This window comes from Coturnix japonica, chromosome 3 (genome assembly GCF_001577835.2).
Source record: "Coturnix japonica isolate 7356 chromosome 3, Coturnix japonica 2.1, whole genome shotgun sequence".
Lineage (NCBI taxonomy): Eukaryota > Metazoa > Chordata > Aves > Galliformes > Phasianidae > Coturnix > Coturnix japonica.
In genome coordinates, this window is record NC_029518.1 from 21,205,116 (window position 1) to 21,232,165 (window position 27,050).

Below are 27,050 nucleotides of genomic sequence, written 5' to 3' on the forward strand. Positions count from 1 at the left end.
GAAGGGTCACTAAAGCCCATCCAATTGCAGTCCCTTGCTTTTAGCATGGCTGCTCCCTCTCACCCCCAATTCAGGCTTCTCCGAACCCCATCTAACCTGGCTCAGGTTCCTCTGAGTGAAAAATTCTCTAACATCAAATCTAAACCTCCCCCTTCTAGTTTTAAATAATTGCCCCTTGTTTTATTGCTATCTGCCTTTGTAAAAAGTTGGAGTGCCTCTTGCCTCTAAGATTCTTTTAATCTCTGGAAGACTACAATGAGGTATCCCTGGAGGCTTTTCATAGAAGAGGTGATCCAGCCCCCTGGTTGTCTTCATGGATCTCTTCTGGATCTGCTCCAACAGCTCTAAATTTTCCTTGTGTTAGGGACAATAACTATGTGTACATAAATTTGTGTATGCACTGGAAAGAACACACAGCTGAACTATGTAATACAGTGACCTGTTTCACTAAAACACATAATTAAAACAACCACTGAGTTCCAGATAAGGTTTTAAGAGGGTTAGCATTTCTAATAGGTTACAGTAAGGTAGATCAACCAATTCTCTGGTTCGTAATCTACAAGTTAAACGTGAATAACAATGCATCAGTACTACCAGACCAGCTGAAATGGTCATGAATGAAATGAAACATTCAATACTTGTCCATTTTATTATTCATGTGTTTATTTTTATTGCATGAGAGCATCTGACAAATGAAAAGTCCAAAAACTGATAAAACTGATACTTCTTCATACTGTGATGTTCACATGAAATAAATCCAGTTTACACGTTCCAAGGAAATAAGCCTTACCATCAAAGGTACAAGTGTTTAATAATATACCAGGATTTAGAGAAGTTCCACTGTCACCTGCTTATGTAAAATGAGCTGTGTATGTTAGAAATAGGTTCTTGGTATGTCATAATAATTAAATGATTTTCTTTTACTCTTTTGGAAACTAGCAGCAAGCTCCCACTAAGGAACGTGGAGCCTAGTCCAGAAAGTAGCACTTCTGTCCCATCTCCAACATTACTGAAGCTGAGTAGGGAGAGGAAGAAAAAGTTCAGCTTTCTCCAACTTCATACATTCCTGCAAGACAACAAATGCTGAGCTGCAACCGTAAGTTGATGGCTTAAAACCATTGTTTATATTAATTTCTAGAACACATAAGGCAACTGATTTAGAAACATCTTTCTCCAAGAAATTTGATCTGAAAAGATGAACATTAAAGGCTAACAGAATTAAGATGCAGGTAAAGACAGAAACACGCAGAAGGTCTTTCAAAGAACTGAGTCCTGTGAGTTATGGTTCATCTACTTTTGACTTCTTGGTTGTGAGGCCATGTACAGAGCTACTAGACAGTAGATAGTCCCGCCTATTGTGAGAGCCATAGTGGTCCGATAAAGCAGCTTATCCGGAACTCCTCGTTTCAGGTGTACAGGCAGCCCATCTGCTTTCTGTAAGAAGAGTTTAAAAATAAATAAAAGAAAATAAGCACTCATATGGAAGGCATAATGAACATGATACCTGAGGTGAACTAAGAGATTTTCAAGAGAGAAACCTCCTTACTGACAGGCAACGTACAATCAGATACAACAAGTGCCTTTCATTTAGCAGGATGAATGCAAAGCAAGTTAATTGTATTAGTTAAAGCCATTTAAATGCAGGCAGAGAAAAATATATTGTGAAATATTTCTAAAGAGGACCTGGGTGAGAAAAATGTAACTAACAAAAAAAATGTGAAAAGTTACATAGAAAAGGTTATTCACCGAGTCAGACTGATATATTCCAAATGCAAGTGGCATGAAAGAGAAAAGGGTACGTTATAAAGCATGTTCTTGATGTTTTAATTAACAGGAAAAAACAATATTTTATGAGAAGACTCAGTACACTTACAAATTGCATAGCTAACAAGCTGGCTTTGAAAACCCTACTGTGCTCTTTTTAATTACTATACACCAAACAACTATTTGTTTTGCTCCTCCTGCTCTACTTGCAGTCATATGCTTGGATTCCAAATGTAAAGTGCTTCCAGTAGTCAAATAATACAATAAACGTTTTTTAGGGGTTTTTTTGAAGCAAATGAAAAGATAAACTTACTAGACTTTTCACTTTCTGTATTTGTGCCCCATGCAAGGCTGAGGAAGAAATACAGGTTATACTATACGTCCTTAACTAGAAAAATGTAGGCATTGTAGAATGATGGAAATGGTCCGCCATGTAAAAATACAGCAAGATACAGTTCACTTTTTCATTTTCTTTATTGTAATCTCAAAGTTGTCATTACCTGAAAAAATTTCTGTAGGTCTGGCACCTGGTTTTTACCCAAGAAAGAATCAGTTGCTGGTAAATCTGAAGCAAGTTTAGTTGTTGTCCCACAAACCAGAGCTGGGGATTCAGTGGAAACTATTGGTTTGAGTCCCTGCATAAATAAAGATTAAAATATAAAGGTATATAATACTTGTAAATGTACCAGTTGTCATACTAGGCAGGCACACTGCCAGTTATTGCAAGGATATATTACAAAAATATATATTTGGTATGAAGACCCATGGTTTAAACAAACAAAAAAAGTGAAAACTAATGAAAGATATTCTTAGATACAACACTGGACTTAACAAGCACTATAGAAACTTTTTTTTTTTTTTTTTTTTTTTTCCCTTTTAAATGACAAATCTATAGTTATCATAAGCTTTTCTGGACTGGTATTTGGTTCAAGTTATTTTGGTTTTGCAGAGAGTACCTGGGTCCTACCAGCAGTAGGATTGGGAGCAGGGAATCCCCAACGCTTGGGTTAGACAGAGTGAGGAGACTTTAACTCTTCCTCCCAAATGTCCCAGGTAGTTGCTATATAATTGAGCCTTAAATAATCAGGATGCATGGGTTGGAGGAGAGGATGGAAGGAAAAAGAAAATAGGAAGAGAGGGGAAAAAAATGCAAAGGAGATGTAGGCAAGGTGTTCAAGGATACTCAAAGCCCTTAATTGGTGGCTGTGTTACACAAGTCCAACAACACCCCCTTATTCGCATACTGCTGCAGCTTTTCATCCCTCATGTACTATAAGGCAGCTCATTGTAATTGCCTTTCAGTTCAGATGGCTGTACTCTGATATACAACCTATGTAATCCTGTTTGACGGATAAAATTTTAAGTGTACAGAGTCATAGTAGTTGTGAGGTGGCCTCCTTACCTTTATTGTTATATTAAGCCATTATAATTCAGCACATGACAGCAATGTTCTGCATTATAGCTCCTGATACAACTGTATGTTTGTTTTTTTTCTAACACACCACAAAATGTAAGACGTAACACTGCTGTGTTACTCTGTTTGTGTTACATTTCAAATAGAAGGAGCAATTGATCTTCACAGTGATCTATGTTATTATGCAGCTAAGGCTGCACTGGAATTCTAACTCCAGCTTGAAGGGCTACTTAATAGTTGAAACTGAACAGTATTTTGAGATGAGAGACCCTGGATTGGTTAGCCTGGAGAAGACCAAGAGGGGATCTTTGCTATCATTAACACAAGAATGCTTTTTGATAGGATCACATGAAGCTGTGGTGGCATTGCGATAACAGACTTAAGCGATTTTGTTTCTGTGTGAAAGTATAATCTACAATATGAAAGGTTACACAGCAGAGTTTCTCAACCAAGTCTCAACTAGTTAAAAGATCTGTGATTAGTAGATTTTTTTTATTATTATTATTTTTTATTATTTTTTATTAGGTACAAGCAAAGTAAGGTGATCAGCTGAAGATAAAGCAGCACAGCAACATTTCTACTTGGGCTATGATCAGCCTTGAAGAACGAGGGTACAGCTATCAGGTAAAATTAGATGAGTGTTTTCAAATGGTCCCATTACTATTACTGTATTGAATACAAGCCAGTTCTCTGAGTGAACACTTTGTACTGTATATGTAATGATCACTACAGTCATTAGTCTCTTAAATATAAGCAGCAATTTTTAACCTATTTGACCCCTCACCTGCACTGGCTGAGAAAGTTCCCGTTTATTCAACTGGGCTGAATTATTCATGCTGTGTTACATAGTTTTATTACGTGCTAAAATAAAGTCTTTTAAGAATATCTTCTAAGTCAGAAAGAACAAGTCTCAAGCTAAGGGGTTTTTTGTTAGTATGTGCAGTCATGTTACTGTCACAAAGGCCTTCTGAAATAGATAAGTAAGCATCATGCAAAAGAATGGCTGCTTTTGGTCGTTGTTTTTGGTTTTTGCCTTTATCTTCCTGTAAGTAAGCTGCTATATCCGCGCAGTCTGTGAAACAAAGGTTGTAACGCTTTCAGTAGCTGCATTCTCCACATGCACAGACCAGAGAGGCGGACGAACGCAGTGTTGCTCTGCTGCCCGCCTCTACCCGCAATACCGGGCGGCCCAAGTCCGCCTGCAACCCCCAGGACCGCTCCACCTGCGGGGCTCCAGGCCGCGCCTGGAGGACGAGGGCAGCGAAGGTCACGGCCGCCACAGCGCTTAGGGCGAGGGCGGCGGCGGCAGCGCCGTTACCTGCGGGTTGTAGGCGGTGGAGGCCGCAGCCCCGACGAGGCGCTGCGTGAAGCCGTTGAACTTGTAGTACATGGTGGGGACGCGAGCTCCCACGACCCCCCGGCGGCGACGCGCGGAGAAGAAGGACCCCGCCGGCTCCTTGCGCCGCCAGGACGAGCGAGGGCCCACGGGTGGCAACAGCGAGTGCCTGCGAGCAGCGCCCCGAGGAGAAGCCGAAGGAGCGAGGGCAAAAGAGACGCCTGAGGGAGAGGCAACACGAGGCTCGGTGCGCTGCGGTACCGCGGGGCCGCTCCGAAGCCGGGCAGGCAGCGGCCGTCAGGCACGGGGTAGGCGCCCTGAGGGAGGGCGGGCCGCTCTGCGCCTGCGAGGCGGCTGCGGGCTGGTGTCTGTTGGTTCTGGGAGGTCTGTGGGAGCCGGCTTCACACCCGTAATTTAGACCCAAAATGAATCCAGTCCACACACACAGACCAGACTCTGTGTCTGTTTCGTTTGAGTGTGAGGCAGTTTGCTCTTGGTAGTAAAAGCTTGCTGTTGTTACCTGCGTCTCGCAGCTCAAATGTTGCGTTTGAGTTCTCCTTGCAAGTTTCCCCTAGGCTGGCGCTGGGGTCTTAGCTCAGCGTAGTAAAAGATGATCCAGTGATGATACTTGATGGTTAGTGGGCTGTGTGGGACTACAGCTGCGCTGTGGGCTTAAGCGTAATTGCAAAGTGCAGTCCCTGCAGCCCTAGCTGTGCCTACGAGATGTCATCACCATGAAGGGTGCTGTTCCACTCGGTCCATCTCTGCTGTCCTCTGGAGAGCCAGCAGGATGCTGTATGTGTGACACAGTCAAAACGTCTACTTATGGTATTAGGGACATTAACCCGCAGTGCTGTGTTGTTTGCTCAGTAAGTAGGAGGTTTATGAAGGCATTTTGTAAATGTTACAGGAAGAATTGTGAAATCCCTGTAGCTTTAAAGACCAGGAAGTATTAATGAATTGGAATGAGGGCTGTATTTTTTTCAGTGGAAGGGATTTTGCAGCTCAGAATTCTGCTCATTTCTGGGAAAACTAAAACTGGAAGGTGAGCTTGATTGCAAATGTGCCTATAAAAGAACAGAGATGCTGAAGATAGGATACACGTGTTCTGTTAGAATGGAATTGTGGCTATGTTTATTTACAAACTGTTTCAGTCTGTGGATGTCCATAAGATCTAGTTTGTACTGTGACTGCTGCGAACCCTTTCCTGGGGCCTGATTTTCTGCATGTGCACCACAGCTCCCCCTGCCCTGCTCAGTCAGTATTTGTGAAGGCAAATAGGTTTGCTTAGCAAGCTCTTTTACTAAGGTTCTGTCACATCTCATTCCTCTACATTTTGTTCCGATGTGAACACATCCAGAATCTTGGAGAAGATTGTGGCAGCTTTCATATGGAGACGATGCCATTTTCTTTGCTCTGCTGAGTCAAGTTCTTGAAATGTTCAGCATTGACTGAAACCTACAGAAAGGAGATCTGAGGAGTGAAGGAAAAATGTGCAAATGCATCACTTATTTCAGTTAACTAATTTGAGTTATAATCCTTACAAGTGAGCTATTGAAGCATAAACCTAAGGGCTGTCTCTCTTTTGTTTTAGCTCAGGAAACTGAAGGTTGGGAATTCTTTGCCTTGCAGAAGAGATACATGGGAGAACAATTAAAATCAATTACAAGTGGAGTTTCTATTATCCTCATAACACAAAAGCACAGAGATATTCCCTGAAAATTAAAATAATAATAATAATAAAAAGATAATATGAAGCCCTTCCTGTTAAAGAAAGTTGTCTGTGCTTTAGGCTCTTGGTCCAGCTTTCTCTTAGTCTGTGTATTTTTGCTGAAGACTTTTTAGCTTATCAGACTTGCTGACAGAATATGGAATTGGATTGTAAAACTACTGCTATAGGAAGTGACTGGGGGCAAAACAAGGTCACTCTCCCTAGCAGTGTTAGAGGAGGATGGGTCATTTCTGTGAACCATGGAAGTATGCAGAGCTAATGTAAACAAAGTGTCCCGGCAGGAAGAGAGCTTCTGCATCAGACTTTAAGCTGAATTCTAACTACTAGGCAGTGAGATGAGCAATTCATGGAGACTGATAACTACAGCCAGTCTGTTAGGGCTGTTTTACCTTCATCTGTGGAGTGATATTGGCAGAAGGTGGAGAAAATACTGGTCTACAAGCTATGCTGTAGTCTAACATTATCCATTTATTTTTCCAGGATTTTTAAAGTAGCTGATTTCATACATGCGTGTTTAAGGTTGTGCTTCTAGGGGAGTAAATGAAGGAAGCAGAGTACCTTGAGGTTATTCTGGGTTTTTTGTTGATGAAATTGTTGTGTTTTTATTTTCAGTTTGAGGATAAATAAATAAAGAAACAAGACCTTATTCAATTGCTTAATGAACGACACCCTCGTATGCTGATCATTATTTCAGCACAGATGTCTGCAACTCAAATTCTGTGAATCTGCCCATGCAGATCTGTCCTTGAATTCCTGAGAACAACTGTGTGGGTGGATTTAGAACATGAAATTGCTGTGTGCACTTATGTTTTGTTTATGCAGTACTCCTTTTTTTTAAAGCATTAGAATGGTTTTGTTTAATATTTGCCTTGTATATCTGTGTGTATGTATAATGTATACAAACCTCCAAACTAGTTGATGATCACCAGGCGTAAGCTCTATTAATGTAAGAGACTGTGACATTGTAAACATGTTGTCTGAATCGTTTTATCAACTGGAAGAAATAAATCCTATGCACAGAATGGTACCTCAAGTAGTGATTGTTGATAAAAGCTACCTGAGTTTATTGGTGCTTTATTGCTGAATTTATTGGATACATCACAGATGACACTTGGAAATACTGTTGTAAGCTGAAAGAGTTCTCTTCAGCAGTCTTGACAATGCTGAAAATTGATTAAAACAGCTTGTAATTGTAAAGCTATCCATGTAGTTACAATGCGAGTATAAATTTAACCACAGTTTCTGTGCCTTTCTTTTAGAAAATCCTTGTGACTTTTTTTTCTTTTTTTTCTTCTCCATAAGGGACATAGGGTTAAAGTGAGCTATTAATCTTCAGTGTGAGTTTAGAAACAATATTGCACTTTAGTTTCATGGGCACTTTTGTCTTCATGTGGGGCTTCTGCTTGAGAAATACTTAGTAGCAATAGCAATTTTGGCATTGTTTGGTATTTGTCGTCAAAGATGACATGGTGTTGGCTATAGGATTGAGGAATCATTTTAAAGGTGTTGAATTTGATTTAGGGGAATCTATCTCTTGTTATAACATGTTCTTTTCGGGTTTTGAGAGCAGAACTTAACTCAAAATATAAGTAAGGAATTGAAAACTTGGTGATACAATTCTTGTACAGCACAGTGCTTGAATAAAGCTTCTGGGGCAATAAGTTATGCTTTTAGTAGTCTGTTGCTTTGCAATTGTGTTGCATGTTTAACAGCAGAATGGAAATTGTGAAAGCAGTTGTTTGTTCCAGGTTAGTGATTGTTTAATTCTTCCCTTTTCAGATGTGAAAAGCATTGTAGGGACCTCCAGTAAATAATCCTTTTTCCCAGCTTTGTTGTCTCTGCTTTTTCTTTTTCCCTGTATTATCTGAATTGCAGAACTGAAGGTAAACTTTTCATCTGATTGAGCCATCAGTGTTCTCTGTTGTTAAAATAATAATTACCTAAACACACTATATACTTTTTAAAAAAATAGTCTTGAAATTTGTATACCTTTTCTTTATGGCTTACATTGTTTACCACTTTTCAAACACCATGCTGAGAGACAGGATCATTTGTGCTTTGCTTTTGACTGATGAAGACAACAACACCTCAAAAGCACATCTGTGTTTTTCTACTCTGGTATGTTTTTTGACTCTGCGACCAGAAGAGAAGTCTTGGTGTGGCAGTACCTTAGGCTTTTTAGTCTTTTAATATTATATGTGTAGTGAAATAGGTACCCAAGTGAAGTGAGCTGTATCTCTGAACATCTAGTGGTAAAATGTATCTTCAAGGTTATTTATTTTCACACTGTTGCCAAAATCTTCCTTCATCTCCCTTCTGCCTCTCCCTGGGCTGCGAGTGTTTATCTCCAAACAGTCAACAGTCCACAGCAAATGCTTAATTTTTCAGATTTGTTGTAGATACTGGGAGGATGATGCATTGTCATCGTTTTTCATTTCTTCTTGTCAGCCTTTTCATGTGCAAATGCATGAAGACTGGAGACCAGAGATGACTGCATATTTAAACGATTTTGTAGCAAATTCCCTAAATGAATCAAGATGATGTATAAACAAAGAAACAAACCGAAAAACCCCACAGAAACACGGCACACAAAATATCCTGTGCAATTTGTATAACATGTGGCAGATAGACAATATTACAGAGCCCAGCTGAGGAAAGATTCTCTGCTGTTTCCCCATATTAACTGCTAAATACAATTGTCTTGGAAATGTACAGGGCTATTGATAGCAGGAGGCTTGATTTGAATGCTTAAGTCTTTTGCTTTCTTGCCCTCTCAGGAGTCGCTCACACTTATGACTTTAGATATTATCAGCTGCCTATCTTATATGAAATGTTTTGACTTAATTTATCCTTTCCCAGCAGTGACCTAGACTAGAAGTAGTCTGAAATAAACCTACCTGGAATGTGCATGGTGTGGATGTCTGATCTTCAGCATCCACTGTTTCATTCTGCACCTCACTCCATCACTTGTCTGCACTGCTTCCCATAGGGGGCATAACCTGGTAAGTTGTGGAAAATAGGGTGTGAAGATGGATCTGCTAGATCCTGATGCCTGCCTAGAATCACTGCTGCTACCTCTAGGGCACAATTCCAGGTACTGCCATGAGATAAAGTTATTGAGAGCTGACTGAACTCTCACTATACCCACTCAGAACGCCCAGCTTTGCTCAGATTATTTTTCGGCAGGCTGTACTTTAATGGGTTTTTGTTTGGCTGATTTGCAGAAGGCAAAGTATAAAAAGGCATGCTTAAATTTAGTAATACTAATGTCAATTGTGTGGTTACTAGAGAAATCTTTCTCATAGAAAATGTTCTTGTTTTATGAATCATTTAGTACATCAGAGGTAACATAATAAAAATAGATTGCTGCCATGTGATCAGTGTCTTCAGCTTTGAAAATTGAATAGTTTTTAAAATGTTTATTTTTGAGGATTGAATTCTTCCAGCAGCAGGATCTGTTATGCTATAATACATTTGTAACTCCCCTCGTTAATTTCCCTGCAGCGTCCTGTAGCCTCACTGACATCCTGTAGGCAGGTATTCAAGTGTTCCAGTGTAGACTCTTCGCATAGTATTGTAACTCAGATATGTTTTTTACAAGTTTTTAGATGTTTTCACCCTTTGTCTTGCCATGTTAAAGCTGTATTTTTACTTTTTAAAATATTTTATCAGCTCTTGTATACTTATCTGTGCTTTCTTACTGTTGTCAGAAGAGACACATGTAAAACCGGGTGTCATAGCAGATGAAAAAACCCTAACAGCATTTCCCTGCATAGGAGAAAGAAGTTGGGAAGATCTGGTTAAAGTGGGAGAACACTGAGAAAATCTGGAGTTAAGGGAAAGAAAGAAGTGCAGTAGCAGCTCTGCAAAAATGGGCTGAAGAGTGCTGGGGTGCTACAGATGCCTGTCAGCTAAAGGCTTTTCACAGTAAACTTTGCTGAACCAACTCTGACTGACTTGTCTTGCTTAGGCTTTGTTATAAGAATTGTTTGTGAAGATTTTCATTCGGCTCAGTGTGTAGGAGTCTGGGCTCTTGTAGTGGGAAAATCTGAGTTCTCTTTTGCTAGGGAATATCAGAGCTTGCAGAAGGATTCATAGTGCGGTAATGTTCTAATAAGAGTGCCATGTCCTCCTTTGTAGCTTTCAAAAGATGAGGAGGTATGGAGACTGAGTTTTGGCAGCATGATTTTACTTGCATTTTAATCCATGATTTCTTGATGGTTTCACGTCCCGGATTTAGTTCTCCTTTTAGATTTTTGCAATGGGATTATAGTTTCCTGATGGGTTCTCCGTGTCCTTTTGACAAGAGCTCCTGTTGCTCGCTGTTCAAAGGCAGAATAGAAACTTGCTTCTATGTGTCCTCAGAATTGCTGGAGGTACTGCTTTGACCCCAATTAAATTGCTCATCTCAAATCAATTTGCCACCAGACAGACAGTATTAGATTACTATAATCTGAGCCTCCAGACTCAAGCCTCTCAGCACTGGCTAAACACTTGCCTTATAATGTAGAGATTATGCTAAGACAAAAGGAACCATATTACTTTAGTTTCTTTCCATCTTTCTTCTTTTGCTTTCACTAGGTTATTGCATTATAACATCATGTTTGCACTGTTTCAGTGAGAAATGAATTGAGAGCGAGATCTACTTTCTGTCCTTACAGAACAATTTTATGGGTATAGACAATGGAACTGTTCTCCAAACACCATTAAGTTTTTACTTAAGGTCCATATATACTCAGTGTAACTTAAGAGCTGACTTTGCTCTGCACATAAACTAGTTTGGACTTTGGAACAATACCTGTCAGTATGTTTTCACTTTTTTCCTTTTTGAGCATTTTCATCCCAAAAGCTTAAAAAATTCTTGAAGCTGGTTACAAAAAATAGGAAATAGTGAAATATTATTTTCATTTTTGATGGATGAAGAGGAAATAGAAAACATCTTAGAGATCTTGTGGTTCATTTATGACCACTGGTAAATAACTGCATGTTTCTTTAGTGGATTTGCCCTGTTTTTACTATGAAATGTACCATGTGCATTGAATGCCTTTTGTTTCATATCTGCGTATTGTCTTTGAGCAGTGAAAATGCTCAATGCAGTACTGTAGTTCTCATCTCCCTGCTGTGGTCTCCAAGACAATTCAGCTGAGCTTTTGTTTCATTCTCTTTTGAAAAGCAAATTAGTAAGGATTGTTTGTAGTATACTGTGCTTTAAAATATCAGGAGAAAATTGCTGAAGATGTTGCTTGGGAGCCCAGATTCAGGAACTGACCACAGCAGACTTTGCTGCATATGTTAATATTAGCCTGGAGTGCAAGAAACTGGTTGACATGGTGCTGACTACAACTTCAACTCATGTAAGCAGCAACAGGATGTGTTTAGTCTATCGACTGTCATGATTAAAAGCTAGGGGAGGGACTCTCCATGCTGAGATGACACATGTCCGTGGAAATTTCCAGCACTCATCTCAAAGGAGATGTAACTTTTCTGAGCCTTTAAATCAAAGCCTTTTGTTTGCTTTTGTGTGTATTTTGAGTTACAGCCTGCACAGACCAGTCCTTGGATCTCCTTGCTGTGGATGTCATATGTTTTTTGGGTAGTCATTATCAGCCAGTGGAAAGAGAGACAACTGCTGAATGGAATGGGATGGTGCTAGACTGTCTTCTCTGTGATATGAAAGATTGCTTCTGTAGACATACACTTCCTCAAGATGTTTAGAGGGAAATAGTAAAACACAAATTGTCAGTGTGTAACCTGGAGAAAGTGTTTAAAGTGTTTCTTCACATTAAAGGAGGCAGATTCCCACTGGGTTATGCTTACAAGAGATGAGCGGACTGCCGAACTGCTTTTTAACGCAGTTCCTTGAAGGGTAGGACACTTAATTTACATATATACCTGCAGAGATGACAGTAAGATGGAAAGAAATAGGCAGGATGAGAAAGCAGACCATTTCAGAAGTATCTGCTACTCACACAGAGGCCAGTGCATCTGGTGAGAGAAAGAAAATTGGGCAGCTATGAAAACGGTAGGAACCAAAGAGGAAGGGAGTTGGATTGAAAAAGTCTAGCAAAGGAAAGCAGAGATGTGTTCTCAGGAAGGGCATGGCAGGACATTAGCAGTGATGGGGTGGAAGGCTGGAAAGCACAGTGAAGCCCTATTGTGTTTGGTGTCTGGGAATCATCTGTATTGTCTGTTCTTAATTTTTGATGAGTTGCTTTTAGAAAGGACTTCATAACCGTCTCAGAGCATTTTGCACAGTTAGAGTTAGTACTTTTAACCTCTGCCTATCACTCTACTCCTATCTCTTTTTTCTTTTTTTTTCTCCATTAACTAGTCTTCCATCTGCTCTCTGTGATGATCTTTCAATTTGCACAACAGTTCTAGCCTCTGAGTAGTGATAAATGCCCCCAGGCCATGGAATGTAAAGTAATGAGTCCTCAGCTGGGTCTTAAATTGAATTCTTTAACACCAGGTGAAAGGAAAGTACAGTGAGTTCTGAGCTGTCAGTTGCTGCTAGTATTGCTGTTGCACACTGGTGGAAAGGATGGACATGCATGTTTCAAGCTTGGTCTTATTTGCTTTGCAGATGCCTAGTAGAAGTAACATCTTAGTAATAAACCAAAAAATAAAGGAGTAAATACTGAATGCGAGTCAGCAGCGTACACTGGCAGCCAAAAAGACCATACCTGGTGTGCCCCAGGCCTCGCATTGTCAGCCAGGAGAGGGAAGATGTCGTCCCGCTTTGCTTTGCACTGTGGGGTCTCATCTCAAGTAGTTTGCGTGCCACAATCTAAGAAGTACATAAAGCTGTTACAGAGTATCCAAAGGAGGGCTACCAGAAGGGTAAAGGGTTTGGAGAACAAGGTTTATGAGGAGCAGCTAAGGTCTCTTGGTTTGTTTGGCCCAGAGCAGAGGAGCTGAGGGGAGGCTCATGGCATCTAAAGCTCCTCACAGGGAGCAGGTTGCAGCGCTAATCTCTGCTCTTTGTGACAGCGACAGGACCCAAGGGAACGGCATGGAGCTGTGTCAGGGGTGGGCAGTTGCAGTCAGGGACAGGGTCAGTTCCAGAGGGTGGTGGGCAGGGAACAGGCTACCAGTGGTTATGGCCCCAAGCTGCTGGAGTTCAAGAAGTCTATGAACAGCTCTATTAGACATATGTTTTGAATCTCGAGTGGTCTTAGGAGGAGCCAGGAGTTGGACTTGACTATTCTCATGGGTGCCTTCCAACTCGGGGCATTCTAATTTTTTTTGATACTACAAATCAGCAACATGGACATTCCATTGGCAGTACCTATTTAGCTGCCAGGTCATCTAGTGTTGGTGACCTTTAATGCAGATGTGTAAGTGGATTTGAATGGGCTGCAGGATGTGAGGGGCCAGGCTGAAGTTGTAGGCGAAGGGTAGGATGTGGATGATTTAGACTATTCTGTATTGAATTGTAAAAGCTTTGTATGACTTACTGCTTTGCTTTGCATGACTGTTTCTTTCCCATTATATGTGACACTTATTGTGGAGGAGGAGAGAGTTTTTTTCTCCTACACTGACACAGAGAAATGTAATGGATATTTGCTCTCAGCTATCTAATCTGAATAGCATTTCAATTGTGACTGGGACAATCTATGTGAAGAGAAGGCAAAGGTAAGAGGTGCCTCAGTTGTGGGATGTTAATATTTAACCGTAATGCTCCTTGAGTGAGGATTAGGCAAAAAGAGAAAGTCTAAGGAAACAAGCAGGATAGAGATGCTGAAGACGGAGGGAAACCGGTGAGCTTCACAGTCCCTGGTCTTGCTGAGGATAATCTGGCAGGTATGTGCAAGCCTTTGTCTTCCGTAATTCAGATGTGAAGCAGATTTTTCTAAAAGCAGAGCAAAATTTATCTTAGCTAGTTTTAATTCTGTACTCATTGCCCATCCCTGACTTTTTTTCTCTTCAGATGTACCTGATTCTTGAGTTTCTTGAAGCAATGTAGATTAAAAAAGCTGTTGTGACCTACAGGCTCAGTTTATTCCCAGCAGGAGCAGCCTGAAGTCACTGCATACAAAGGCAGGGATACTCAAGGAATCCATATAGATTTGAAGGCTATAAGCCAAGCTTTGTGGAAGGAATCCACACTTTTAGATTTGAGTTTATTTTTTACTGAAATAATTTTGTTACTGAAAATTTTCTTTTCAGCGGGCCTCTGCTTGACTGTGCTTAGAAATTACCCTGCTGGGATTGTTTCTCTTCTATAACATTTATGTAGTTTCTATACAATAGCATCCTTACATAGTGTCAAGGATTCAGAATACTATTCAAATAAACAGCCTTGGTTTTACTTCTTCATAGCTTTCCATCAAATGATTTAACTGACATCCAGTTGGAATATTAAACCCTAGCAACAAAGTCATGGCGAGAAGCTTTGCTATCTTGGCACAGCCAGTACTGATGACAAAGGTTTTTTTGCAACATAGGAACAATCAACTTTTAAATGCTGCATCCAGTGTGAGCAACTCTAAAATGGAGGGGGAGGAGAGGGATTTTATTTGAATACTTTAAAGTATACCAGACTCAACAAATTAGTGATGTTCACGCTGCAGAGAAAAAGTGTTGGCTTGCTTGCACTTTCATCTTGTTACCTATTTTGTGCTGTGTTTTGGTCTTGGATTATGTGTTTGGGTTTGTTTTGTTTTGCTTTGTTTTGTTTTGTTTTTTTGAGCAACATAATTTTAACCCATGGCTGTAGGTTACTTAGGAAAACAGAAGCCTGGTTGATCCTCATTATGGTTCCTATTTGCTGCTTTAGTATTAGTAAAATAGCAATGAAAAGATAGAAAAACAAAAATTGAAGTCAAGAATTTCTGGAATAAGGAAAAGAGTGTCATTTTTAAAGTTTCTGATTTTCTAGATTTGATTGAATCTCTTCACAGTCTTTTAGAAATACTCCCTGAAATAGCAAGAATCCTATTTAACGTTTTGGTATTCAGTATATTTGTGGTTACATCTTGGATCGATAGGAGATGCAAGTGCTGAAAATGCCTGTAAAATAATGTGTTAAAACATTAAAAACAGAGAGCTTCTGCTTCCAAAATATTTCAGAAGTTCTTTTAGCAAAATGTTTGCAAAGCATACTCATGTCGTTAATTTTATGTGAAAACTTAGAAAACTGATAAATAAGTGAGAAGTAAAAATGCTCACGAGTTCTCAACCAAAGTCTGTTCATTTTCATAATAATTCAGTGGGCTGATGTCAGAGTAATTGATAATTCATAGATCTCTTAAAATATTCAAACTTTTTTTCTAAAGAACATTAGTTGTGTTCATATTTGGAAGTACACTTGAAATGGCTGCACTTAATGAATCACCAGAGATCATCTCTACTATTCTTACTTCATCCCTTTAGTTCCTATCATGAGCCACAACAATGTAAGCATTGCACCGGGGGACCTTCTTGTTACTTTGAAACTCCAGAACTATGAATATATTTCAGTGAACTTGAAGCCAAATTCGATCAATTGTTCTAGATTTGTTCTTCTGTATAGTTCCCAAGGAATAACAAATGTATTACGTGGTTGCTTTTTCTTTTCTGCTGTTTATTTTTTTCTTCTTTTATTCAGTAGTTCTGTTGCCTATAATTATCATCAGCATCAGAGAATCACAGAATTGTAGGGGTTGGAAGGGACCTCTAGAGATCAAGTCCAACCCAACATGGAACTTTTTGAGTTGGAAGGGACATTTAAAGTTCATCTAGTCCAACTTCCCTGCAATGAACAGGGACAGCTATACTTCAACGAGGATTCTCAGAGCCCTGTCAAGCCTTACCTTGAAAGTCTCCAAGAACAGGACATCCACCACCTCTCTGGGCAACCTGTTCCAGCATTTCACTACTGTTTATCGTGAAATACTTCTTTCTTATATCCAATATAAATCTTCCCTCTTTTAGTTTGAAGCCATTTTCCTTGTCCTATCATAGCAGTCCCTGCTAAAGCGTCTGTCCCCTTCTTCCTTATAGCCCCCTTTAGACACTGAAAGGCCACTCTCAGGTCTCCCTGGAGTCTTTTCCAGGCTGAACAGCCCCAGCTCTCTCAGCCTGTGTCACAGGAGAAATGTTCCATTCCTTGGACCGTTTTTGAAGCCCTCCTCTGGACACACTCCAACAGATCCACATCTCTCCTGTACTGAGGACTCCACATCTGGACACAGGACACAGTACTGAAGGTGAGGTCTCACCATCACAGACTAGGGGCAGGATCACCTTTCCCTGCTGGTTTCTTTCAATGCAGCCCAGGATACAGTTGGCATTCTGGGCTGTGAGGGCATATTGCTGGATCATGTCCAGCTTGCCATCCACCAGTACTCCCAACTTCTTTTCAGCAGGGCTATGCTCAATCCTTTCATCTGCCAGCTTATACTGATAGTGGGGGGCTCCCTCAAACAGGTGCTTGACCATACACTTGGATCTGTTGAACCTCATGAGGCTCCTGGGCTCATTGCTTAAGCCTGTCTGGGTCTCTGGATGGCATCCTGTCCCTGGGTGCACTGACTATACCACACAGCTTGGTGTTATCTGCAAACTTGCTGAGGGTGGACTCAGTCCCACTCCTGGTATCATTGGTGAAGATACCAAAGTACATTGGTTTCACTACTGAGCCCTGAGGGACAGACACTGCTTGTCAGTGATCTCTGTCCAGATGTTGTTACAATGATATTCAGTTGCTGTTGCTGGAAATAATAACCCTCTCTAAGTTCTTCTATTGTCTCACAATAGCTTGTGGATTAAATATGCAGATTTTGTGTTAAGTAAGGCTTCTGAGAAGCTTGTTATTTAGAACCTCAAAACCAAGTTTTGTTAAAAAAAGAAAGTTTTTGCCATGGTACCAATGCAAATACCCAACAAATTTGTTTCTTAAAAGTAAAACATTTTATACAGTTAAACATGTTTGTCTTGACCCATAGCCCACAAAACATTTCACAAAATCAGTAAATTTTATTCTGTGATTTTAGGTATCTAATTCTGTATTCACATCAAGAAAACATCCATTACATTTCCAAATGATAGCATACATTTTTCTTGACAGAGAAGCAAACAATATATAAATGTTCTATAAAATTATAAACATTTGAGTTTGTAAAGAATAAAGGAGTCTGACATGTAGTTGCAAACATTCATATTTTATTAATTTGACTAAAGATTTATATTATTCATCTTCTGTGGCTTTTAAAAGTTTCTTGTCAAGCATACTGTCAGTTGTGCTTGCTCCCAGTGCAGCCTTCTTGATGCTTATCCTATTACATCATCTGTAAAATGATGTAATTTCTCCCTACTTTATGTTGCACTTCAGAGACTATAGATAAGATTAGTTTTCCACTATAAAAGTGGTGTTTTGCTGTTTCTTCCACATGTGTTGGGACACATTTTCAGCTAATATAAACTGCTGTAGCTCTAGCAAAGCCAGAAGACCTTTCTTGCTTAGGGACATCTCTTTACTACAAACAGAAATCTGGTTTATATAGCAAGATCTAGTGTCCTATATAGTAATGTGTATGTTTTCTTTCACAATCAAGTAAGAGAGTTTTCTGAACAATTTCCCTTCCTAAAAATCAGTGATTTATTTTTTTTTTAATCTTTTTTTTTTTTTTTTTAAATTTTCTTTTTCCAGTCAGAGCTAAGGTTCTTTTCTGGCAAACATGAGCACACTGGAAAGGATAATATTAAAAACATAAAGGTAACTCAAGAGACCAAAATTCTAAATGGTTGTTTTATCCTGAACCTCTTATGAGGAAGAACGTTCAGAGTAGAGCAAGCAGACCTTGTTCGTCTTGCTGGCTAATGGAGACTCACTGTTTTGAATATGGAATTCAGTGTCTGCTGTGTGTGTATTGCTGCCGCTGGCAGGCTCTTGAAGCTTTTAAGATTATCTTGTCACTACTGAGAGGGCAAGAGACAAGTGATTTGAACACATAAGGACGTGAGTTTTCTTTCTGAAACAGCAAAGTTGAACACTAAAGAATTTGGAGACTGATTCCTTCACAGGGACTAAATTTCACAGATAATATAAAAACCAAGAACCTTTTGCTTTAAATACATAGGTATCAAGAAAAGTGTATGGGATTTTTATCTTCAAACTTGCTGCAATGTACAGTAACATCAACCACTGTGCAGTAAGAATGAATTCCACATGTTTAAATGGCTGATCCCTGTGATAATAAAGCTGTAAAAATCAACAGTCGATTAAATTAATTGGGGTTTTTCCTTTGTTTATTTTTTGCAGGTGTCTGTGCAGACTTACATCAAAGGAAACTGTCTTTCATTCTCTGCAGTTTTTGAGGATGATGCTCCATGAAGAACTCTAGAAGGAAGATAGATATAATGTGGACACCTTTCAATTACAGTGATTTCAGTAATTATTAAATGATTAAGTTGCACTGAGTACCCTGAAGGTCGGCAGCCAGTCTACAGTTCCCAGAAGGTCAGTCATAAGGATCAAATCTGAAGTTTGATCTTCACTAAGTTATTATTAACCTTTGCTGTCTTCAAGATGGATAATGGTACTTCAGAACTCATTGGCATTGGCTTAACTTCAGGTGAACAGAAAGGCTGGGTCACAATTGTAAGTTGTCTTCATTCATCTTCAGTTTTATTATTTTGTTTGTTATCTAATTTGTTTCAATTGCAAACGTTTCTAACAATCAGAGAGGTACCAACCATTAAATATTTTTATTGTGTTGGATTAAAACTGGCAAATGCTAGAAATGAGCCAGTTTGTCCTCATTTGGCATTGACGTGCTGTGTTTTAAAAGCGTTGTGCCCAATGGCTGCATAAAACACAATGTCAAGTACGCTTTCAGTAAAAGTTTCACCTGTTCAAATATGTTCTTATTTTTTACCACAATTCATTTTATTTATAGTTTCACTAAACAAAACAGAACAAAAGAAGAAAAAAAAAAAAGTAAAACACTTGTCCATAGAAAATGTTCTAGCATATACTGCTAGAAATCAGGAACCCTAATTGCTTAGTTTAAGATTCTCTTTTAAGGTTACCATTGAGATCATGTTACTTCAACTTGGTTTCTAAGGAAACCAAAGTCTACATGCTGATAATCATAAGACACCAGCAGGAAAAAAAAAAAAGAAAAAAAAAAAAAAAAAACAAAAAAAAAAAAAAAAACCAACCAAAAAGCCCCTACAACAGACAAACCAACCCAACAGTATTTCTTTTTAGTTGTCTTATAAAGAGAGCACTTTCAAAATAATATTTTATTATAGCTGAATTAAAAATACATAAGGTCATTCTTTCCACATTTTGCCATACAAAAATTGAACACAAACTATATAAAAAAAGTATATAATCTCCACAGATTTATTCCTTTACACAATTATTTTCAGTAGCTAATCTTTTTACATTGGGAACAGATTAATTAGCTGGAAAACAATTCATAAAGGACCAAACATTTTGTTTGTGTACCAGATATAACCTGAATCTGTTAATCTTTGAAAATTTCCTGTACTTGCTTATACAAAATGATTCAGTGTGCAAATTGATATTCACAAATTAATATATGCATTAATTTGTTGTCGGGTTTTTTTTGTGGTTTTTTTTTTCCCTTTATACAGACATCTAAAAGTTAGATTTATTATAGTATTGAGTAGTATTGCAATGTGTTTTATTTCGTCTTGGATTCAAGACTGCAACATACTTTAAAGTACATTTCCATTGTATACTGATTCCAAACAATTGACATCCTGATGATGAGTTGTGGGAGGAGGGTTCTACCCCAGAGTATTGATTTGGTCAAGGAACAAAAGACAAAGTCATTTTTAAGGGCATTTACTGGTATTTTTCCCAAGGGAAATAAAATGAAAATTTGTAGTTAGAAGATCTTAACTGGGTCTTGCTTTTTTGCTCGTTAGTTTGTTTTTGTTTTTCCATTTCTAAAGGAATAGAAAACAGAGAGAAGTTTAAAAAAAAATAATAATAATAGAAGTTTTCTCCTTGAAATTTGGTTTATTTTTATACTGCCAAAACAAACTTTTCATTAAAAGATGAGAATATCATTTTCTTCAACCAGCTATGTTTGGATTTAAGGTTGAAACTTCAGTTTTATCAAGGAGGAATTTTTTTGTAAGGAGGAGAAAACATTGCAACTGACTATAATATATAATATATGCAGGATATATATAGGTACACATGCAGGAATACAGAGCCAGCATCTCCACTGGTGTAAGACATCTGAGTGTCTCTGAAGTCACTGCTTGCCTAGCTAACATCAGCTGTGAATCTCACCTAAGAATTTCTTGCTTAACTGATATTCACCTCTCTGTGGTTGCAAGAGCACATTTCTGAACTACATAATTCTGATACAAAAGGCATAAGTATAGCAGAATAGGGAAGTTTACAGCTGACCACCTGTGCACCGAATGCATCAGTGACAAGAAATGGAGGTATGTCTGTAATATTACTCAATAGTACATTCTTTTAAAACTGCTGAAGGAAAAGTCAAGCTTGTCTTTGAGAAAGCTGCTAAAATTCTTTTCAGGTCTTCAGAAACATTTTATTTTTCAATGTATTTCTTTAGGGCTACTTAACACTGAGACCACATAAAATTCTAATAGCTTGTTCAAGACTCATGTGCTCTTTCAGGGTAGAGCCTTCGACATACCAGTCACTGGCCAACGTGATACTTCTCTCTGAGTGAGTAGTTCCACATCTGTGTTTTCTAGGTGGTACTCATTTTATTTCTAAAGCTGTTAACAAATACGTATACAAAAGATGCTTCTACAGCGCAGTAATATTAAGTGCATTATTTTAAGGCAAGCACATCAAATTCAACTATGCTGACAACTCTGAACTTTGAGGTTAGTAATAAGATTCCTCACTGATGTTTATTGGTACCCAAATTTGTAAAGCTGTACCTAAACGTGTCTTAGTATGTAACTGCACAGTTCTATATAGCAGCTTTTCAGAATTATACAGTACAAGGCTATTTAGCAGTACTACACAAGAAATGTAGTGAACAGCATTTCAGAACCTAACTTGATTCATTTTAATTTGTAGTTACACTGGAGAATATTCCCTTTTGCCAAGTGCAACTTGCACTTCTATATTTCACTTTCTTTGATATCTTTTGGGCAGTTGTTTTTAAAACTTCCATAAAGTATATCACTTTTTCTTAAGGATTGCATAATTTAAAGATGATGGAGGGTCTCATTTGACAGGGAGAAGCTACTTCTGTTTTCCAGTGCTTTCTCCAGATTATTTCAAGTGATGAAATTTTGTAATTTGTCTTAGAGAGTTTTCACCATGATATAGATAAATGTTTAATGAAGTGGAAAAAGAATGCTTATGAAGTTACATAACTTCAGGTGGATGGAGATGAACTGAGTGTATATAAAATTTGGATAGCTCTCCCACTAAACTACCTGAAAATACATTTATCAATGTCAGTATTTTTATGTTGATCTTCATAAAGCACAACACTTCTATTAAAGGTTTGATTCTACAGAAGAAAGTAACTGTGGTTAGGGAGGTCTTTGCTACAACATTCAGAGCTGCATATACTTCTGCCACACATTGCTCTGAATGATATAAGATGTAATTATGGGAATGATGGACCTCGGTGTTAAGCCCATTTATTTGTTCTGCTTTTGTGTGGAAAGGCAAACTGAAGTCCAAGCTGGCCTGGTTGAGGACTTCTGAATCCTGTTTTGTCATTTTGTTCTCTCATTTTTCGAATTCGAAACATCACTCTCTCTCCTTGCAAGGTACCCAAGATCGGTAGCCATCCTTCCTGTATGAATGGTGACGGGCTTTCTCCAGGCAGGTGAGAATGTTGTTCCATAGGACCATCCAGTCAAGGAGAAAACATGAAGGGGCTTTCCACCGTTCTCTTCTAAGACAAGCTTAGCAAGTAACTACAACAGAATTCAAGTTGGGTCAATTTAAGAATTCAGCAGAGAGGCTTCTACCATACCTAGCAGATCGGAACTTGAGCTCATGGTAACACTGCACAAAGCTATGATAAATGAAAGTGATTGGCAAGGCTAGTAAAACAATGCCACTAACCACGCAGATTCCTCCAAGAATCCTTCCCGGTACCGTGATGGGACACATGTCACCGTAACCAACTGTGGTCATAGAGATGATCACCCACCAACAAGCAGCAGGGATGCTGGCATAATCCTTATTCTTTGTTCCCAAGTCCAGCCCATTTTCAAGCAGCTGGGAAAGTGCACTGAAAATTGCCATAGCAACACAGATAAAGACAAGGAGCATCACCATCTCTCTGTAACAGCGCTTCAGAGTCAGACCAAGTGTTTGAAGGCCAATGAAATGACGAGCCAGTTTAATCACCCAAAAAATCCTCATCATTCTTAAGACCCTCAAGGTGACTCCAGCCCTCTGGAGCTGCGAATTTTCCCCTGTAAAAACTGTCATTAGAACAGAGATGTAGTAAGGAGTAATTGCCAGTAAATCAATAATGTTGAGAGGTCTTCTGACAAACTCACACTTGTTCTTTGAAACGATGAACCTCACAATGCACTCTGCAGTGAACCAGCCTATGCAGATAGCTTCAATTATCCTGTCAAAAGAAAAAAAAGGTACAGCATTTATGTTCAGTGGAAGGGCTTTAGTGGAGGTTTGATGTTTGGTTTTTTTTTTTTCCACAGACATTACCAAAATTGACATTCAGACCTTCACAAACAACAAACAGAAAGCCACACTATTCTTTATTCTGAGCATGAAGCACCAGATTTCAGCAAATAACATTAGGATCTAATGAGGTGTTTGAACTGATCTGTGCTAAGAACTTGTTCGCTGATCATTTCCTGTGGATTACATATGCCTATCCTAATACTGGAGAAATATGCCTACAAAATCTGGGACCATAGAGAAAATGCTGTCCCACCAGTGCCAGTGTGTAACATAATCTAAATTACTTCTTGGTTTTGTTTTAAATCTGCAAAGCTTGATCCACTTAAGAATGCCGAGGACTGTGGATCAGTGATCTGGCAATGTGTTGATCCAGACATCCAAACTAGAATGAAAGTGAAGATGGAGTAGGTGGAAATCATCTATTGCATCAGATAATTGATGCAAATTGGCTCTTCAAGAACCATCTGAAACCAGTCTTATTTGCATCCCAAACAGGGGCTTACCTAGAACTGTATTCAAGATTTCATAGTATTGCCACTAAATACAGATAGTATTTTATTCTTCACCACTGGGTACATGTAGCGCCAAAGTAACAATCTGGTGTGCCTTTGTTTACCACTATGATTAGCATTACCAAAGTTTGTATTTTCTTTTAAATTTAAAACTCCCTCTAAACTGTGCCATAGCAAAATGTCAGGGAAAGCAAACTGATAGGCAGGATCGTCTTCTCAAATACAAATAGCTGCCTTGATAAAAGAAAGCATTGCTGTCCTGGAGGGTGATTTCTGTACTCTCTTGAGTGTTTTAAAGTCCTGCATGAGCATGTGAGACTTGAGAACATTTTCAAATTGAAACACTGGAAGGTAGAAACAGAAGATAAATTTTCTCTGCAATTATTTGATAACGGTTGTGCACATTCTATTGAGTATCGCATCTCAAAATCACCCTTTTCTTTAGGAATTCAAACAGTTGTCACTCGCTTAATATTGGATGGAACAGGAGCTAATATTTCTCTCTTTCCTTTCTTTGCTTACACTAACTTTTTGTGCAAAGAAATAGCCACTCACCAATGCCATCTCTACCAACAGGTCTGACACCTAAGTGACCTTAGAGTGGAGACCTGAAAATGCTAGATTCAACTTTTTTCTACTGCACATTTCCTAGTAAGTTACTGTCTATAGAAATGATAATGACTTGTAAGTAATATTCAACTGTCATTTAAAGCGTAAAGTTTTGTTTCCGTAACATGTTTACATATACATACATATTTACTGTTACTGAAATCTGTTGACATTATTGTTAAGACAGTGGGCTGCTAGAGAGACAGATTCTTTTATAACTGCTGTAATTATGTTAACAGACTATAAAACAACCTTCATAAAAGCTTCTCGCACTAAAGGTTTAGCTTTATTTCTTTATTCACTTCAGTTATATACTAAAAAGTAGAGACAATAGTGATAGTTGATGTATATTCATTGTGTATGCTATAATTCCACAGACCTTGTTATAATCTTATTTGTGTTTCACAAATACCAGTGAAAGCCCTGTAAGCAAGGAGCCTTTCTTAATAAAGGGCTTATAAAATACTTGTTCATGTTAGCAATCTCTGATGTAAGGACCTATGAATTTCAAAAATAGCTTTCCCTTAGGAGTTAGGTGTTCTCTTAAAAATTAAGCCTTTGAAGACACTGGTGTTCCTGTTAACAATAATAGTGAGTGGTGTCTATGTCAGATCCTGATCTGGTTTTAAAAAGGAAGTTCAGATCATAACGCCTTCTAAAAAAGTCTTGTACAGAATATATGAAAGTTATTGTACAAATGTGAATTTTTATTACTCTGCATTGAAAAATCAAGAAAAAACATTAGTGGGTCGATTCACTTCAGTCATTTTTACCTACATGACTAGAAAATAATAAAACTCCCTGTAGTAAAAGGAGCCAAACAGCATGGTTATAGTAATGAACAAAATGACGAAGGCTGGATGTGCTTCTAAGTTGGTGAGTCTTCCTGTAATTATTCCAAAAAAAAAAAAAAAAGGAGCTGGAAATAAATTTGCAGCCAGGAATATTTTACAGTGTCAACAAACTTTGTTCTGTTCCATCTGATGAGATTTTCTGTGATAGTTTTGCCTGTGCTCTACGACACTGAGCATTTAAATGAAAAAAACGTTCTTAATTTTACCATTCAAAATTGCTTCATGTGGTATTTCCTCCTGATGCCCCTAAGACAGTGGTGGAGTAATTCCTCCACTGTATCCCAAATTGGCAGGTTATCTGTGAGCCAAGTCCTGAGGAAGGTAGGTCCTAATCATTGCGACTCAGTAGAAGTTAGCTTTATGAATCACTGTTCATTCAGTGCTCTGGCATAACTTTGAGAAATAGTTGTGCAAGTAAAAATCCATGTTAGGTGAAATGTGATGAATCCATTCTTCTACTCCAAGTCCTGAGCATGAAAAATACTGTAAATCAATTATACTGCTTCAGGAAGAACTGGAGAACCTTTCATTGTAGACTACAAGAGAGATAAGGAACATCGGTGATGTGAAATGGCAAAGCAAGATCCAAAATAGTGGACATGCATTACATCTGCTTGGCAATATATTGCACTTCTATTCCTCCATTTATTATTAGTTTTTTTAATCAATCTTTTTTTAACATCAATTACAACACATCCTGGCTTGGGAGGTGACAAAGATGGGTCTTTCCTTGCTATTTAGACACAATTGAAGTGCGTTGTACCTCCTCTTGTTCCTCCTCTCCTTGCTTTTTTTTTTCTTTCTCCCATTTCACCCATCGTAATGAATCACATAAGTGAGTGATTTGGTGAGCACAGCTAGAAACCTCTGATCTGTTGTGAGACCTAGAACGCTATACACCTTGTTTCTACCTTCAGATCGTCTCCCTCTTCCTTATAGTGACTTCTCTTTATAACTGAGTTATATCCTTGTCAATGGAGAAATAATATCTAATTAGAAAATCAAAACTGTTCAAGGACTTTAGTATCAAGCTAAGGACAGCTGAAATTCACTAAGAAGACTAATGTTACCAAACTGTAATCAATTCTTAAAATATTGCTGCAAGTTCTCATGACAGACTGCCTGTTCCTGAAATAATAAGCTGCATTAGCATCTGTATCTAAGAGTACAATTAAATCTTGAGCTTTATTTGGTAAGATGCAATAGCTATTCCGTTTTAATGTTTGTTGGTTTTGTTCATTAAGTTTTAAAATAGCTGATATCCAAAAAGGGAGAAGGAAATTAAAAACAAGCTCAATACAAGAAGTATTTATTTGGTGATTCCCCACAAAATCTGAATAATCAAAAAGAATATGAAGTTTTTAATTAACTATAGATTATTTCTGCTCAAACTTACTGTTTGTTGGCCCAGAGCCAAGTTGCATAAACGAGGATGGGATTTTGTTGGTTATTTTTTGAAGAAATTGCCTCTTGATACTTAATGAGTCTTTTGACCATAAACTGACAATGAAGCTTTTCTGAACCTCACTTCTGCTGTAATCCAGTCAGTGTTTAATCTTCTGTTCCATCTGATAACTTCCTTTTGGAATAGGCGCTTTTATGTTCACTAAATTAAAGTGCTTGCAAAATATTTTTCAATCACTAACAAGACTAGTTTTGCAATATGATTTAATTTATTTTTTAGTATAATAGCATCATAAATTGTTTGAGCTTACTATTAGAGCCTTGGCCCAATGTGCCAGTTTGTATACTTTCAATATTCCCTCGTGATTCAGCTGAAATCTCCCCAAAATGTTCATTTGTGGCTCTGTTACTGATTCAGCTTGTAAGTAGAACATAAACATCGACAGGACACGTGTAAAACATGAAACAGTTAAAGACAGTCTATGACAGGATTCGATGCTGTCAGCACTGATGTGTTAAATTGTTGCTAAATCCTATTTCCATGTCTCCTGAAGAACATCCCAAGCAGTAGCCAGAAAGATCAAACTCCTGCTCAGGAAGACTCGTCACCATTTCAACAAAAAAGCCTTTTTTAATCCTTTTGAAATCAACAGGACTTCTGCCTGCCTACAAAGTACAGAACAAGGACCAGAGAACAGCCAGTTTTGCAGGCATTTTCCCCTTCTATCCCTGCTCTGGTAGCAGTATCTCTCAATGCATTAAATGTTGGTTAGTGCCTGATTTTTGTGGGGAGGGTGT

At 38.5% G+C, this 27,050-nt stretch overlaps 1 protein-coding gene and 1 long non-coding RNA gene across 4 annotated transcripts; one reads left to right on the forward strand and one right to left on the reverse strand.

The window, feature by feature from the left end:
• Nucleotides 1–641: 641 nt before the first annotated feature.
• On the reverse strand, nt 642–4,673 carry LOC107311190 (cytochrome c oxidase subunit 7A-related protein, mitochondrial). 2 transcript variants are annotated; one of them, XM_015857530.2, is made up of 3 exons: nt 4,497–4,673; nt 2,265–2,399; nt 642–1,434 (listed from the first exon to the last, which is right to left on the reverse strand). In XM_015857530.2, exons 1-3 carry the CDS (start codon nt 4,566–4,568, stop codon nt 1,291–1,293), a joined length of 351 nt encoding a protein of 116 aa, XP_015713016.1. In that variant the 5' UTR covers nt 4,569–4,673; the 3' UTR covers nt 642–1,290. The 2 variants fall into 2 exon arrangements, with proteins under 2 accessions (XP_015713016.1, XP_015713017.1); XM_015857531.2 differs by lacking the exon at nt 2,265–2,399.
• LOC116653115 lies at nt 2,630–24,909 on the forward strand. 2 transcript variants are annotated; one of them, XR_004306481.1, is made up of 2 exons: nt 2,630–3,802; nt 18,491–24,909. It is a non-coding gene; the product is annotated as an uncharacterized LOC116653115 (long non-coding RNA). The 2 variants fall into 2 exon arrangements; XR_004306480.1 differs by lacking the exon at nt 2,630–3,802 and adding an exon at nt 4,736–4,822.
• The last annotated feature ends 2,141 nt before the right edge of the window (nt 24,910–27,050 follow it).

Coding starts and splice junctions, on each gene's coding strand:
- LOC107311190 (XM_015857530.2), bottom strand. CDS start 4,568: ATGTACTACAAGTTCAACGGCTTCACGCAGCGCCTCGTCGGGGCTGCG. Junction 2,400..4,496: donor CCACCGCCTACAACCCGCAG/GTAACGGCGCTG, acceptor TTATTTATGCAG/GGACTCAAACCAATAGTTTC. Junction 1,435..2,264: donor ACCTACAGAAATTTTTTCAG/GTAATGACAACT, acceptor CTCTTCTTACAG/AAAGCAGATGGGCTGCCTGT.